General features: G+C 39.1%; 1 protein-coding gene across 6 annotated transcripts in view; it reads left to right on the top strand.

Moving 5' to 3' along the window:
• Positions 1-17,120, top strand: part of EML6 (EMAP like 6) — a 298,470-nt gene that overhangs the window by 205,199 nt on the left and 76,151 nt on the right. For all 6 annotated transcript variants that reach the window (XM_074400077.1, XM_074400066.1, XM_074400057.1 and 3 more), the window contains 4 exons: positions 12,438-12,538; positions 13,938-14,140; positions 16,420-16,531; positions 16,778-16,905. In XM_074400077.1, coding sequence (XP_074256178.1) covers positions 12,438-12,538; positions 13,938-14,140; positions 16,420-16,531; positions 16,778-16,905 — 544 coding nt within the window. The remainder of the gene's footprint in view (positions 1-12,437; positions 12,539-13,937; positions 14,141-16,419; positions 16,532-16,777; positions 16,906-17,120) is intronic.

Here is a 17,120-nt window from a genome sequence, read left to right as displayed (position 1 = left end):
CCTGTCTCTACTAAAAATACAAAAATTAGCCAGGTGTGGTGGTGGGCATCTGTAATCCCTGCTACTTGGGAGGCTGAGGCAGGAGAATTGGTTGAACCAGGGAGGCAGAGGTTGCAGTGAGCCGAGATCGCACCACTGCACTCTAGCTGGGCAACAGAGCGAGACTCCGTCTCAAAAAAAAAAAAAAAAAAGAAAAGAAAAAAAAAAAAGAAACTTTAAAAACAAGGGCATGAAAAAGAAGTGGCAAAGAAGTAATCCTTAACAGAATGGTACCTTGCTTTTTTAGGGTCATCTAAGCTCCCAAGAGGGCCTAATTCACAGAGAAGCTGATTCAGTCCTACCCCTCACTTTGCACTTCTGGGTCTCAAATCACTGCCAGGCACATTTATAGAGCAAGGCTGAACAATAAACCCGCTTCTGGCTGGCTGTGCTGTTTTGGCAAGGGTTGTTGTTCTCCAGCACTCATTGCCCAGGAGGTGAAGTTTCCTCAAAGAGGAGGTGCATGGTCGGTAGCTGTAGTGCCATCGCCAGCTGTGCTGCTGGTGGCCATACTGACGTGTGCCAGCTGCACAACAGGGCTCTCAAAAGTTGCTCCTTCCCCGATGGTGTGAGAATATTTTAAATGAACCTACTCTTAGCAGCTCACAGGAACCAGAGAAATTTAGAATCTGGACCATAAAGGTCTTATTTACAAGATAGGATTCTCTAGATTTTGTTGACAAGAGCTCTATGAGACTGGATGCAATCTATTTGAACAATTTCCCTGCATCTTTGTTAATTTTCGTGAGTGATATTGGTTACCTTCATTACAAATTAATTTTTCAGTCATTGTTTTTCCTAAAGATCATTCCAATTTTAGTCTAATATACAAGTAGCCCATTTAAGAACCCAGACTGATTCCTTACAGGAGTAGTTACATGACCTAACATCACTGTAAATCAGGGCAGAATAATGCGACAATTAATCAGGTATGTCTGTGCTCCTTTATTCGGACTTGTGTTTCTCTGGTAATGTGACTAGGGGAACAATGACTAATTACAGACACGGTTCATCTCAGAATTTGAACAGGAGGGATCTTGGACAAAAAAGAATTATCAACAAGAATACTTCCAGTGCTAACCTGAAATAGTTTTCCTGCTAGAAAGCTTAGGGTGAAACTGTAGGCTCACATATAGCAGGTGTATCGAACTTCAAGTAAGCACTTCTGTATTAGCTTCATCTCTTGATCTATTTCAGGTCCCTACCCTACATGCATTTCATGGCCATGATAGAACCTCCCACATACCATCTAGGCCTCTTTTCTTTTTCACTTGCTTTTTTAAAATAACAATTATTTCTTCCTCTGCTTTATAAATAATATATGATCATTATAGAAAAATTAGCAGAGAAAAGCACTAAGACAAGGAAAACCATCTTTAATTCCACTACCCAGATGTAGCCATGGTTGACATTTTAGCATGCATCTTTTAGTATATATGTTTTTCTATTATTTGTATTTACTTTTATTTATATGTGGGGTATTGTACATATGCTCTATAACTGGCTTTTTTACTCACTAATACGTCATCTCACTGTGCTAATTTGTTCCCTGTCTTCTGTATTATTCTATATTTTGAGCCAGTTTAAATTTTTTTTGGAGACAGAACATATAGCAAACATTCATCAGTCTTCCTGCCAAAGGCTACTGCCACAGAAAGGGAGAACAAAATCACACACAGGACTGGGCCTCTATGCAAACACAGGAGTTCTGAATGGACAGTATGGAAACCAGGTCACCCAGCGTGCAGTTGCCCTTGGCCTCTAAAAGCGGCTCCTCCCTTTGTGCTTGCTGATAGGGTTTATGTGACCCTATGTGGTGAACTGCTTGTGAAGGGGGCATGAGGAATCGTCCAGTATTAGGACGGCAGCACAGTGTCTAAGTTCTTATTCTGTCCATCTAAGATCTGACAAACTTTGCATTTTGTTTTGCTTACATATACACACATGCACGTGCACACACACTTACCTGGAACTTCCCTACAAATTTAACAAGTGTGTAAGAGAAAAATGACAGATGTATGCAGTATGTTCTTTATTTAGATATTGACATTAGCTAAACATTTACATGCCATCGTTAGCCACTTTATAACTAGCTACAACAGAAATGACCTTGGTGTTTTTATGATGTAGAGTAGGACAACAAAAACTCTCACCCAAACTCAAAGTGCTTTTTCTGTTTTCTCATTCAACGACAATCGACACAGAGGACTTCTGTGACCAAACTTGTGGGGATTTCTCCCCACGAACAAGCAGGCAATTCTGTGACAGATAGCAGCTGAGTATTTTCTCTAGTTCTGTTCTATCCCTACTCTTGTCTACCTGGAGATAGCCTCAGATCCCACAAATTGAGGGCTCAGTTTCTGAGACTGTGCCCCTCATCCCACCTTGGATTCAATTAATTCGCTGGAGTGGTTCAGAGAACTCGGACATACTTGCTTCATTTGCCAGGTTATTACAGAGGATATTGTAAAGGTTACAGATGAAAAGCTATAGCTTCCATGGCCTTCCTGGGCGTACCATCCTCCAGGGATCTCCTTGTGTTCAGCTATCTAGAAGTTCTCCAAACCCTGTCCTTTGGGGTTTTTATGGAGGCTTCATTACATAGGCATGATTGATTTACTGACCATAGGTGAGCCACTTAACCTTTGGTCCCTCTCCCTTCCCTGAGGGTCAGGGATGGGGCTGCAGTCCCAGCCCTCTATGACTGCTTTGGTCTTTCAGGTGATCAGCTGCCATTCTGAAGCTATCTCTAGGCTGCAACCATCAGTCAATTATGAACATACAAGAAGACCTCACTGGAGATCCTGAGGATTTTAAGAGTTGCATGCCAGGAAATGGAGGGGGCTAATCGAAGACCACATATGTATTTTGTAATATCACAATGGCACTAAGAAATTAGGTGGGAACTGAAAAGTTCTCTCAAAAAAGGTTTTTATAAATATTTGACATTGTGTAGATACATGGAAACAAAACAATCTTTTATCTCTAGGAATTGAAATTTGCTATATCTGTTATTTTCATTTTGGTTTTCTCTAGCTTCTCTGAAGTATATATTAATGATTTGAATCTAGGGGGATTTTCTTCCAATCAAGAAATCATTGGACTGGGCATGGTAGCTCTTGCCTATAATCCCAGCACTTTGGGAGACCAAGGCAGGTGAATCAGTTGAGGTCAGGAGTTGCAGATCAGTCTGGCCAACTTGGCGAAACCCTGTCTGTACTAAAAATTGAAGAAGTTAGCTGGGAATGGTGGCATGTACCTATAGTCCCAGCTACTTGGGAGGTTGAGGCATGAGACTTGTCTGAGCTTGAGAGTCGGAGGCTTCAGTGAGCACAGATTGCGCCACTGCTCTCCAGCCTGAGTGACAGAGTAACAGTCTTCCTCAAAAAAAGAAAAAGAAAGAGAAAAAGAAAAGCCTGGGCACGGTGGCTCATGCCTATAATCCCAGCACTTTGGGAGGCCAAGGCAGGTGAATCACAAGGTCAGGAGTTCGAGACCAGCCTGGTCAACATGGTGAAACCCCATCTCTACTGAAAATACAAAAAATTAGCCAGGTATGGTGGTGCATGCCTGTAATTCCAGCTAGTCAGGAGGCTGAGACATGAGAATTGCTTGACCCCAGGAGGTGGAGGTTGCAGTGAGCCGAGATTGTGCCACTGCACTCCAGCCTGGCCAACAAGAATGTAACTCCATCTCCAAAAAAAAAAAAAAAAAACATGATTGGATGCTTAATGTCTTTTATGGTTATTTGGTTCATTTCTTCTCAGTGTTAAACACATTTTGTATTTAGCCCTTTTTCTGCCCTAATTGTTACCAGTATGACCAGTGATATGTCCTGACTCTAATGTCCATGTTCACTTTTGATTTTCAAAGAGTCAGAGCCTCAGAGTTCCATCTTTTCACTGCCTGTCATCATAGGGTATACATTCATGTAACCATAATGGATCAAGAGACACTCTAGTCTTTTAACTTTTTATTGTGGAAAATTTCAAAGTTACCCCAAAGTAGACTAGCATAACAAACCCTCTGTACCCATCACCCAGCTGCAACAATGATCAACATCCTACACTTTGTACAAATCTTTCCTCCTCCCATTTTAAATTTTTTTTTTTTCCTTGAGACAAAGTCTCACCCTGTCACCGAGGCTGGAGTGCAGTGGCACAATCTCAGCTCACTGCAACCTCCACCTTCCAGGTTCAATCAATTCCCTTTCCACAGCCTTTCAAGTAGCTGGGATTACAGGTGCCCATCACTCTGCCTGGCTAATTTTTGTATTTTTAGTAGAGATGGGGGTTGACCATGTTGGCCACACTGGTCTTGAACTCCTGACCTCAGGTGATCCACCTGCCTCGGCCTCCCAAAGTGCTGGATTACAGGCGTGAGCCACCATTCCAACCTCTTTCTTTCGTCTGTTATCCAGCTTCATCTTTTATGTTTAGATCTGGTGGGAATGGAAAATGGTGCAGCCACTTGGAAAACATTAGTCAGTGCCTCAAAATGTTAAACCCAGGGCTTCAACTCCTCCACATTCTGGCCAACACTTGTTATTGTCTATCATTTTTATTATAGCCACCTTGTGAGAAGTGATAGCTCATTATGGTTTTCCTAATAGCTAATGATGTTGAGCATGTCTTCATGTGCTGACTGGGTATATTTTCTTTGTAGAATGTCTGTTTAAATACACCACCCAATTTTAATCAAGTTATTTGTCTTTTTATAGTTTTAATATATTTTGAATACAGGTCCCTTATCAGATACATGATTTTCAAATATTTTCTCCCATGTTCAGTTTTTTTTTAGGCAGGAATACTTTGTAGGTACTTCCTGTCACATCAGAAAAGATAAAATCAGTGGTATACCAGAGAGTAGGGAGGTAGTAGGAATGGTTCTTCCCAGGTGCAAGCAATAGGGGTATATTATCTGTAGAGAATTTTAAAATAACAACTAAAAGCCAGACTGTTTTTATTCTTCCCATTAGCTGGCAATTCTAAGCAATGTTAGTGACAGAATTCCTTCCTGCCAGGGTGGACCACTTCCCCAGCACCACGCTGTTGTATGCTACTGCCCAAAACGTCTAGTTGTCCTGCTGTCAGTAATACTCAGCTCAGCAGGCAGTTTCTGGGAGCTCTGGCTTGATCCTTTCATTGTGCAGCTCCCCACCAACACATTTTCTAATGGTTGTAGTATCAGCTGACAGTCTTGAGCTAAACTGGTTACTTACTTTGGGGTTGAAAGTGGCGATTTTCTAAGTTTATCATTCATCATATTAGCTAGAATTTTTAAGAATTTTCCCTTGTGAACCATTTGGTTTCTCTGATGTACAATTCTCACAGGAAGTGATTCTTTGAATGTTAGGGTTGTTAGGTTTTTGTCTATAACTTGTTGATTTTTTTTTCCCCAGTTTGTCGTTCATCCTTTGAGTTTGCTATGGTGTTTTTCATCAATCAGAAGTTTTCTATTTTTATCTGGTTAAATTCATTGATATTTTATTGCTTCAAGATTTTCATATTTAGAAAAATACTGCTGATTTTCACATTAAAAAGAAATTGCATGTTCTAATGTTCTTTGGCTTTATCTTTTACATTCAGGTCTCTAAATAGCTTAGAATCTATCCTAGTATCTGAGGAACAAGTCCAACTTTGTTTTTTCCATATGGCTACCAAGGTGTTCCAAACAGCATTTTTTTTTCTCATTTTAAATAGATTTTATATTTTAGAACAGTTTTAGGTTGACAGCAAAGCTGAGCAGAAAGTGCAGAGAGTTCTATTACCTCCTACCTCCTCATAGGCACAGCCTCCCCCACTGTCACCATTCCTGTGCCAGAGTGGTACATTTGTTACATTTCACAAACCTACCTGGACACGTCATTATCACCCAAAAATCCACAGTTTATATTAGCATTCACTCTCAGTTTTGTACATTCTATGAGTTTTGACAAAAGTATTTGACACATACCTATCTTGATAGTGTTACCAAGCTAGCAACGGGCTTGCAGCCCAAAAAGCATAGACGCCAATACTATGCCACCAGCTTTTGAGCAAAGACTTTTTTGCAGTTTGACAGGCAAGGAGACAGGAGGCAATGCTCAAATATCTCTCTCTCTTGAGCTGGGGGCTGGGGCAGGTTTTATAGTTGGAGAGTAATGAGGCATGATCTGATTGGCTCTTGTAATGTGGTGTTGCCAGGAGACATGATATGACTGGATCATGCTATGAGATGTGTAGTTCTTAATGTGGTCCCTGTTCCTTGGTCTAAGCACTTAGGTTGCACCCATAATTGCATGCTTGGTTCATCTGGGCATGATCAGGTTATATAACCGGCAACTTAGGTTCCAGGTAACTGAAAAACAACTCACCATCGAATTATATAAAGTTGAACCTGATTGGACTGGTTCTGCAGTTACAACAGTATATTCAGAAGAGTTTCACTGCCCTGAAAGTTCTAAAGTTCTTTCTTTGTGTTCTGCCTGTTCCTTCATCCCTCCTTCCCTTTCCTGTATACTGTGGAAACTACGTTTTTTCTTTTTTTTTCTTTTTCTTTTCTTTCTTTCTTTTTTTTTTTTTTTTTTTTTTTTTGAGATGGAATCTCGCTCTGTCACCAGGCTGGGGTGCAGTGGCACGATCTCAGCTCACTGCAGCCTCTGCCTCCCAGGTTCAAGAGATTCTCCTGCCTCAGCCTCCAAGTAGCTGGGACCACAGGCATGCGCCACCACCCCCTGGCTAATTTTCGTATTTTTTAGTAGAAACCGGTTTTACCGCATTGGCCAGGATGGTCTCGATCTCTTCACCTCGTGATCCGCCAGCCTTGACCTCCCAACGTGCTGGGATTACAGGAATGAGCCACCGCGCCCGGCCTAATTTTTTGTTGTCTTCATAGTTTTATCTTTTCCAGAATGTCATATACTTGGAACCATATAATATGTAGTCTTTTCTGATCGGCAGCTTTTACTTAATGATACATATTTCCATTTCCTCTATGTCTTTTCATGATGTGGTAGTTCATTTCTTTTTAGCACTGAATAATCTCTATTGTCTGGATATACCCCAGTTTGTTTACCCATTTACCTGCTAAAGGACATCTGTGTTACTTCCAAGTTTTGACAATTATGGATAAAGCTGCTGTAAATATCCACGTGCAGGTTTTTGTGCGGACAGAAATTTTCAGCTAATTTAGGCAAATATCAAGCAATGTAATTGCTGGTTGTGTGGTAAGAATATGTTTAGTTTTGTAAGAAACTGCCAAACTGCCTTTCAAAATAGCTGTACCATTTTGTGTTCCCACTGGCAATTAGCAAGAGTTCTTACCACTCCACAGACTAGCCAGCATTTGGCATCTGACACCATTTTTTTTTAAAGTTCATCTTTCCCACTATTGCTAAGAGACCTTGTCTTTATCATACACTACATTTTTATATTAATTTGTGTCTATTTCAAGATTTTCTGTTTGCCATTGGTTTGTCAGTCAACTCATACACATGTGCTATACTGTTTTAATTATGGAGGCTTTATAGATTGTTTTAATATATAGGAGAGCTACTCTTTGCACTCTGCTTTTCTGTTTTCAGTTTCCTGGTCGTTCCTGCTGGTTTATTCTTCCATGAGAATCTTAAAATCAAGGTTTCTAACTCCAGATTAAGCACATACACACCCCATGGTCTTTTTGTTGGAACTAAGTTGAATTTATAAACTAAGGTATAACTGCTGTCTTTAGGATTGAGTTTTTCTTTCCAAGAACATGGGTTATAGTTCTGTTTCTTAAAGTCTACCTTTTTAATCTTACAGATCAGGCCTTTTTTCTCTTTTCATTTTTATATGTTGTATATATCTTGTTGAGTTTATGCCTTGTTATTTTTATTTTTTATAAATAGAGACCTCTCCTCCATTATATTTTTCAAGTGGTCATTGTATATATGGTTATTGATTTGGTATTTAATTTTAATATTGCAGCTTTACTAAAATGTCTTATTTGTAGTCATTTTAAAATTATTTCCTTTTGAATTTTTTAGACATATATTATTTGCAGATAAGAATAGTTTTAGCTCTTCCATTCCAGCTCTTCTGCCTTTTAACATCTTGTCTAACTGCATTAGTTTATATGTTGAATACAGTGTTAAAAGGTAGTGGTAATTGTCCTGACTACTGGGAACGACATTAAGTAAGAATCTTTTGAGTGTGCACATGCAAACATCGAGAATACGCTGCTATTTCAGCATGTTCTGTTTTTAAAGAAAGGATAATGACACATAGCATGTCCAGAGAGCCAGCCTGTATATAGCTAGCTTGAACAAATCTGGGTTTGTCAATGACAGAAAGAACAGGGAAATATAAATTAAAGGACAAGTCTGAAGCATCCTTTAATTTCTACTGTATTGGGTGTTGAGTAATTTATTTTTGGAATCATGGGTGTTAGATTTTTGTCAAATACCTTTTTAGCATCTGAAAATGCTAATCTGATTTTTCTCTTTACATCTATGAGTGTGATCAGTTGTATTATTTGATTTCTTAATATTAAGCCTCCCTTGTGTTTGGTCCTAATATAATATTTTTAATAAGCTTTCAGATTCTATTTGCTAATATTTAAGATGTTTGTATCTGTATTCATAAAGCAGATTAGTCATATTATTTTTGTTAATTTTTTTGCATTATTAAAATTATGTCCTAATATATCAAAGACATCAAATAGTCCCTTTCGTGCTGTGAGATGTCATGTCTACAGCCTAAGTCTACATTCGGCCTTTACATTTATATTTGTCCTTCTGCACCTTGGGTTATAAATGTACATCTCTGAAGGTGCAGCATCCCAAAGTGCCTCAAATCAATAGATGATATCCTTTCTCTTTCCACAGCTGTGGATCCAGGGCTTCAGCTTCTAAACAATACGTTTCCAGCTGAAAATCCATTTAACCCAGAGCAATGCTTTCCACAGCAGGAGTGGTTCATGTGAAGCTTCTCATTAATACTGTCTCTGTCCTCCTGCACATCTCTACATCCCCAGACTTATTTGCAACCCCACAATGGTGGCATTCATTTTTTTTTTATTGCATTTTAGGTTTTGGGGTACATGTGATGAACATGCAAGATTGTTGCATAGGTACACACATAGCAGTGTGGTTTGCTGCCTTCCGTCCCCTCACCTATATCTGTCATTTCTCCCCATGCTATCTCTTCCCACCTCCCCACCCCCCTGCCCCTCCCCCATTTCCCCCCAACAGACCCCAGTGTGTAGTGCTCCCCTCCCTGTGTCCATATATTCTCATTGTTCAACACCCTCCTATGAGGGAGAATATACGGTGTTTGATTTTCTGCTCTTGTGTCAGTTTGCTGAGAATGATGGTTTCCAGGTTCATCCATGTCCCTACAAAGGATGTGAACTCATCGTTTTTGATGGCTGCGTAATATTCCATGGTGTATATGTACCACATTTTCCCTATCCAGTCTATCATCGTTGGGCATTTGGGTTGGTTCCAGGTCTTTGCTATTGTAAACAGTGCTGCAATGAACATTCGTGTGCACGTGTCCTTACAGTAGAATGATTTATAATCCTTTGGATATATACCCAGTAATGAGATTGCTGGGTCAAATGGGATTTCTATTTTTAGGTCCTTGAGGAATCGCCACATTGTCTTCCACAGTGGTTGAATTAATTTACATTCCCACCAACAGTGTAAAAGTGTTCCTATTTCTCCACATCCTCTCCAGCATCTGTTGTTTCCCGATTTTTTAATGATCTAACTGGTGTGAGATGGTATCTCAATGTGGTTTTGATTTGCATTTCTCTAATGACCAGTGATGATGAGCATTTTTTCATATGTTTGTTGGCCTCCCGTATGTCTTCTTTTGTAAAGTATCTGTTCATATCCTTCACCCATTTTTGAATGGGCTTGTTTGTTTTTTTCTTGTAGATCTGCTTTAGTTCTTTGTAAATTCTGGGTATCAGCCCCTTGTCAGATGGGTAGGCTGCAAAAATTTTTTCCCATTCTGTTGGTTGCCGATTCACTCTACTGACTGTTTCTTTTGCCGTGCAGAAGCTGTGGAGTTTGATTAGGTCCCATTTGTCTATTTTGGCTTTTGTTGCCATTGCTTTTGGCGTTTTGGTCATGAAGTCCTTGCCTACACCTATGTCCTGAATGGTTTTGCCTAGATTTTCTTCTAAGGTTTTTATGGTATTAGGTCTGATGTTTAAGTCTTTAATCCATCTGGAGTTAATTTTGGTGTAAGGTGTCAGGAAGGGGTCCTGTTTCTGCTTTCTGCACATGGCTAGCCAGTTTTCCCAACACCATTTATTAAACAGGGAGTCCTTTCCCCATTGCTTGTTTTTGTCAGGTTTGTCGAAGATCAGATGGTTGTGGGTATGTTGTATTTCCTCTGAGGCCTCTGTTCTGTTCCATTGGTCTATATCTCTGTTTTGGTACCAGTACCATGCTGTTTTGATTACTGTAGCCTTGTAGTATAGTTTGAAGTCTGGTAGTGTGATGCCTCCTGCTTTGTTCTTTTTGCTTAGAATTGACTTGGCTATGCGGGCTCTCTTTTGGTTCCATATGAAGTTTAAGGTGTTTTTTTCCAGTTCTGTGAAGAAGGTCATTGGTAGCTTGATGGGAATAGCGTTGAATCTGTAAATTACTTTGGGCAGTATGGCCATTTTCATGATGTTGATTCTTCCTAACCATGAACATGGAATGTTTCTCCATTTGTTTGTATCCTCTCTTATTTCGTTGAGCAATGGCTTGTAGTTCTCCTTGAAGAGGTCTTTTACGTTCCTTGTTAGTTGTATTCCTAGGTACTTTATTCTCTTTGTAGCAATTGTGAATGGCAGTTCGTTCTTGATTTGGCTCTCTTGAAGTCTATTACTGGTGTATAGGAATGCTTGTGATTTTTGCACGTTGATTTTGTATCCTGAGACTTTGCTGAAGTTGTTTATCAGTTTCAGGAGATTTTGGGCTGAGATGATGGGGTCTTCCAGATATACAATCATGTCATCTGCAAACAGAGACAATTTGATTTCCTCCTTTCCAATTTGGATACCCTTTATTTCTTTTTCTTGCCTGATTGCTCTGGCTAGAACTTCCAGTACTATATTGAATAGGAGTGGTGAGAGAGGGCATCCTTGTCTAGTTCCAGATTTCCAAGGGAATGCTTCCAGTTTTTGCCCATTCAGTATGATATTGGCTGTTGGTTTGTCGTAAATAGCTTTTATTGTTTTGAGATACGTTCCGTCAATACCTAGTTTATTGAGGGTTTTTAGCATAAAGGGTTGTTGAATTTTGTCAAAAGCCTTCTCTGCATCAATCGAGATAATCATGTGGTTTTTGTCTTTGGTTCTGTTTATGTGGTGAATTACGTTTATGGACTTGCGTATGTTGAACCAGCCTTGCATCCCCGGGATGAATCGTACTTGATCATGGTGGATGAGCTTTTTGATATGCTGTTGCAATCGGTTTGCCAGTATTTTATTGAAGATTTTTGCATCTATGTTCATCATGGATATTGGCCTGAAATTTTCTTTTCTTGTTGAGTCTCTGCCGGGTTTTGGTATCAGGATGATGTTTGTCTCGTAAAATGATTTGGGAAGGATTCCCTCTTTTTGGATTGTCTGGAATAGTTTCAGAAGGAATGGTATCAGCTCCTCCTTGTATGTCTGGTAGAATTCAGCTGTGAACCCATCTGGACCTGGGCTTTTTTTGGGTGGTAGGCTCTTTATTGCTGCCTCGACTTCAGACCATGTTATTGGTCTATTCAGGGTTTCGGCTTCTTCCAGGTTTAGGCTTGGGAGGTTGCAGGTGTCCAGGAATTTATCCATTTCTTCCAGGTTTACTAGTTTATGTGCATAGAGTTGTTTGTAATAATCTCTGATGATGGTTTGGATTTCTGTGGAATCTGTGGTGATATCCCCTTTATCGTTTTTTATTGCATCAATTTGGTTATTCTCTCTTTTCTTTTTTATTAATCTGGCTAGTGGTCTGTCTATTTTGTTGATCTTTTAAAAAAAACAGCTCCTGGATTTATTGATTTTTTGAAGAGTTTTTTGTGTCTCTATTTCCTTCAGTGCTGCTCTGATCTTAGTTATTTCCTGTCTTCTGCTAGGTTTTGAGTTTTTTTGATCGCTGGCATTCATTTTATCTCATGGAGACATCATGATGTTTTAAATATTTCATTACTTTGTTTTAAGTATAAGTAAATAAACTTTGATAGCAATATTAGAGTAAGAAGAAAGGGTTCAAACATGCAAAGAAAAGCCAAGGCTCATTATTTTAATGTGGACACCTGTGTGTATTTTAAACCATTTTCTAATTTAGTTGTCCTGTTAGATGTGCTTAAAGTTAGACCAAATGCATGCTTTTAGTAAAACTCTGTTATTGCTTCCATCCAAACTAGAATTCTTTTCCTATTTGTTTCTTACAGAGGACATAAAGATAAGATATTTGTGGTAAAGTGTAACCCACACCACGTCGACAAACTGGTTACCGTTGGGATAAAGCACATCAAATTCTGGCAACAAGCAGGTACTGTTGTTTGGGTTTATCATTTATGTGATTGAGAGCTTTACCCAAGCTGGAAAGAAAAACAAAACAAAACTGTCGCTACTACCTGGCTTGTCTCTGCAATCTAAAATAAAACAGTGCCTAAAAAAAAAATTCTCTCCCAGATTCACTTAGAATGCTTTGAAGCTTAGAACACTATGTGATGCTATGCATATTCATCAATACCTAGAAAGCTTCGGAAAATGTTCTGCTGCGAAAATAATCATTTTCATATTTAGTCATCTGTTCCAAAAGCAGTAATTATGTTAGACTACTGCACAGGAAATAATCATTTTGGTTGAGCTAATAAAATTTTATCGATTTGGAGGGTTCCTTTATTTATTACTGAATTTAGACCTGAATTAAACCCTGAGTCTGCCCACAATAGGTGGTCCAATAAATATTGGTGGATTTAATGTTGATAATACTGATGAGTAAATAAGCGTGAGGAAACATAGAGGAGATCTTATTCTTCTCACTATACAATTGAATCTGAATTCCTCATATCAGCTTTGGTACCAAGCCCAATCTTATTAAGCACAAAATGTGAATAAGGTTCTGTTCCAGTGCATTTTGCTTTTAAAAGAGGGTAATGCCACCCAATATGTCTGGAGAGCCAGCCTGTGCATGGTTGTTTTGAATAAAGCTGCATTTCTCAGTGACAGGGAGTGTGGGGACATGTGAATGTGTAAGGGACAAATCTAATGGCTTGTCCCATGTACTACCTTTTCCTACACAGCAATACATTTTTCTCACCCGAAATTTGCTGTGATAAATAAGCAGAGCACATACGACATGCTTATATTTACAGTCAGTACTATTTTGTTGTTTTTGGTCAGCATTCATGAAGACTTTCCTTGCTCCTCCAGGTACTTCGTTATGTTTTCTCTTGGCTGACACAAAACTTGTGCCAAGCCTTGGTTAGATGCATGTCTTGGACTGAGATGCATATTGAGCCCTCTCTTTAGCTAGACTCTGAGTTCATTGAATACAGGAACCCTCTTTTCATCTTTATATTCTAACAGTGAGTGCAGTGTCTACCACATGTAGGGATTCAATAAACACTGAGTTAATGAGTGAGACAGGAGAATTTCTTGAATCTGGGAGGCCAAGGTTGCAGTGAGCCAAGATCACGCCACTGCACTCCAGCCCAGGCAACGGTGTGAGACTCTGTCTCAAAAAAAAAAAAAAAAAAAAAAAAAAGAATGAATGAATGAGGAATACTCTTATAATATTTTTGTGATGTTCTCTGCCACTTTTAGACATCTTTATGTATAAACATAATGAAGACACACCAGGTTTCTCATGGAAGTAGTCGTTCTACATGACCATAGGAAGTATCAGATGTTTTAAAGTAATAACTATTCTTTGTCCACTCTAGGTGGGGGCTTCACTTCTAAAAGAGGAACTTTTGGAAATGTTGGAAAATTAGAAACGATGATGTGTGTTTCTTATGGGCGAATGGAAGATCTAGTGTTCTCAGGAGCAGCTACTGGAGATATTTTCATTTGGAAAGACATTCTGCTACTGAAGACGGTGAAAGCTCATGATGGGCCTGTGTTTGCTATGTATGCATTGGATAAGGTATGGCCTGCTTTTCAGCATTCATTTTCCTCATCAGCCTTCTAAAATTGTAAGGTAGTCTTAAGGCCCACCAAGAGGAAGCCTGTACCTTAAACAGGCCTGTCTGAATTAGGAAATAGTTGTCATAAAGCTCAGTCAAGAGACAATAGGGAGGAAAGCAAAGATGCTTTTATAATTTCATTTATAGTTGTTTATATGCGACTTCTCTCCACTTTTTCCACATGTGCTTTTCCTGGCTCTCACTCATAAAAGAGTCCCTTAAGAAGTCCCGGAATAAATGTGGACATTCAGCAGTAGAATAGTCCTGATAAATATTTTCAGCATTCCCTTCCTCCTTGGTAACACAATGGGCAGAGACTGGGAGGTACCAAGTGTACATTATTGTTCCCGACATCCATTTGCTGTGACAGAAATTTATATCCCTAACCAGCTTGCTCCTGTGTAGAAAGGCTGAGCTTTAACAAGAATGTCAGAGTGAAGACTGTTCACTGGCCATATTTCCACTCAAGCTTGTCTTCATTGCCCTGGTCTGTCTACTTGCCTTGCAGTGTTCCTTTACAAGGGTTACACTTACCTTCTGTCTTAGTCTGTTTCTGCAGCTGTAACAGAATTTCTGAGACTAGGTGCTTTATAATGCTTTATAATGAACAGCAGTTTATTGGCTCTCAGTTCTGGAGGCTGGGAAGTCCAAGACTGAGGGGCTGCAACAGGGAAGGTCCTTCTTGCTGTGTTATCCAATGGCTGAAGGCCCAATAAGAGTGGAAGGAGCCAAATTCACCCTTTTATAATTAACCCACTCTTACAATAATGGCATTAATCTGCTTATGAGGGCAGACCCCTATTGCCTAGTCACCTCTGAAACCTCCCAAATCTAAATACTGTTACACTGGCAATTAAATTTCAACGTGAGTTTTGGAGGGGACTAACATTTAAACTGTAGCACCTTCAGTGTTTTAAAATACGTTCTTCAATCAACTTGCCAGCAAATACCTGCTTCTTTTCAGCTACTTCCAGTTTGCTGGTGGTACCACCTCATCTGTGCCCTCTGACCTCCAGTTTAAGCCACCTACTACTCCTAACCCAAGCCTCATTTTTCATTTTCCTGTCCTTAGGCAAATGTGTTGGTTCTACTACAAAAGTAGTTCTTGTTAGATGTGCAATGAAAATGGTTGTTTTAGTGGCTAAGCTTTTTTTTTTTTTTTTTTTTTTACCAGCAAATTTGTTTTTGGTTAAACTGCAAGTATTAGAAAAGGGCAAAGAAGCGTAAAGAATTTCTGTAGCCCCAGAAATGAATAGGGTATAACTTGTTTAAGCTCTTGTTGTTTGGTAAATACGACTGCAAAATCATGGGAAAAGACAAGGGTATCACAATGTAATACACTGCATTTAAAATTTGTTTGGGGATTGAATTTTCCTGGGTACAAATTCTATATAAGAATAAAGATATTTAATGTTACAAACTTCAAAATATTATTTCTTTGTAAACTTCATAAAAATGCATTAAATTAAAAGTTGCTGAGGAAGCAATGAATTACTCAGCTTTTTTCTTAAAAAAAAAAAACAAAAAAAAACCTAAGAATAGTTGTTGGTATGTATAATAAATTACCAGAAAGGAAAATTAGTAAAGCCAAAAAATCATAAGCTTAGAACAGGAATAAAGATCAGTGTTCAGTAAAAAAAATGTCCAATATGTTAAGATTTTTGCTTTCCAAGTTTTTGTAAAAATTAATCTGGATTCTAATTATGGAAATCATGTGTATTGAATGAAATAGTAGAATGGTTTCATTACACAGAGTACCTGAGTTACTCTTAATAAATAATGATGTTTTCTTCTAGACATGACTTTATTTTTAAATGTTTAACAATAATTTTAAACTGTGATGTTAATTTCAATCCATTTTGTCAGCATATGTGAGATACTAGAAACTCTGCTGGGTTTTGAGGCTGGTTCCGTTCTGTAGGAACCACATTCTGGTTGGGAGACTGGGCACACACACAGCCGTCCTTGATCAGTGGGCCAACTGCCAAGCAGTGTTCTGAAGAGAGTGCAATGGATACATGATGAGGATGTGTTTGATCCTGCTAGGGAAGTATGGGAGAGATGCTTCCAGAAAATATTATTTGAAGATTGTTACCACCAGGGTTTTCCATCTCATATGGAAAGATATGGAAGATACCACACACGAAGCTCCCTTACCCATGGGGGAATCCTCCTGGGGCCGAGTGGGTGATTGGTCGTTGTGATGTGTATATAACACCTCCCATGTGTGCTTTCACAGGGCTTTGTAACAGGTGGAAAGGACGGCATTGTGGAGCTCTGGGATGATATGTTTGAAAGATGCTTGAAGACATATGCCATTAAAAGATCAGCATTGTCAACTAGCTCAAAAGGTGCCATTCCCAAAAATATAATAGAGATCTTTGTGTTCAGAGGGATGAAGAAGATAATACTAAAGTTTTTAGAAAACTATTAGTCAATCAATTCTCTCTCCCTTCTGTGTTCAGAACTCTCTTCCCCTATTAGAAATGCCAAGGCTGACTGCCTAGTACCTAGTTCTTTGGAGCTATAAAAATTGAATTTATACCAACAAGCAGTCGTTTTTGTTATTTTACGAACTATACCATCTCCATCCCTAGGCTTGCTTTTGGAAGATAACCCTTCAATTCGTGCCATCACTTTGGGACATGGACATATCCTGGTGGGAACAAAAAATGGAGAGATTCTGGAAATTGATAAGAGTGGCCCAATGACTCTGCTTGTTCAGGTACTGTTTGTACATATCCTAAACGTGCTTCACATCAGGGCTGGGACTAGAATGAGACAAAGTTGTTGCTTAGGGTGCAAAACCTAAGGGGTCACTCACCCTTAGGGTTGCACAAGTGTTGAAATACTTAACTATTGTTGTGTAACAAATTGCCACGAATTTAGCAGCTTAAAATAATGCATATTGATTATCTCACAGTGTCTATGGATCCAGAA

Source organism: Saimiri boliviensis, chromosome 1 (genome assembly GCF_048565385.1).
Source record: "Saimiri boliviensis isolate mSaiBol1 chromosome 1, mSaiBol1.pri, whole genome shotgun sequence".
NCBI classification, from domain to species: domain Eukaryota; kingdom Metazoa; phylum Chordata; class Mammalia; order Primates; family Cebidae; genus Saimiri; species Saimiri boliviensis.
This window is presented reverse-complemented; position numbering and strand designations above follow the sequence as displayed.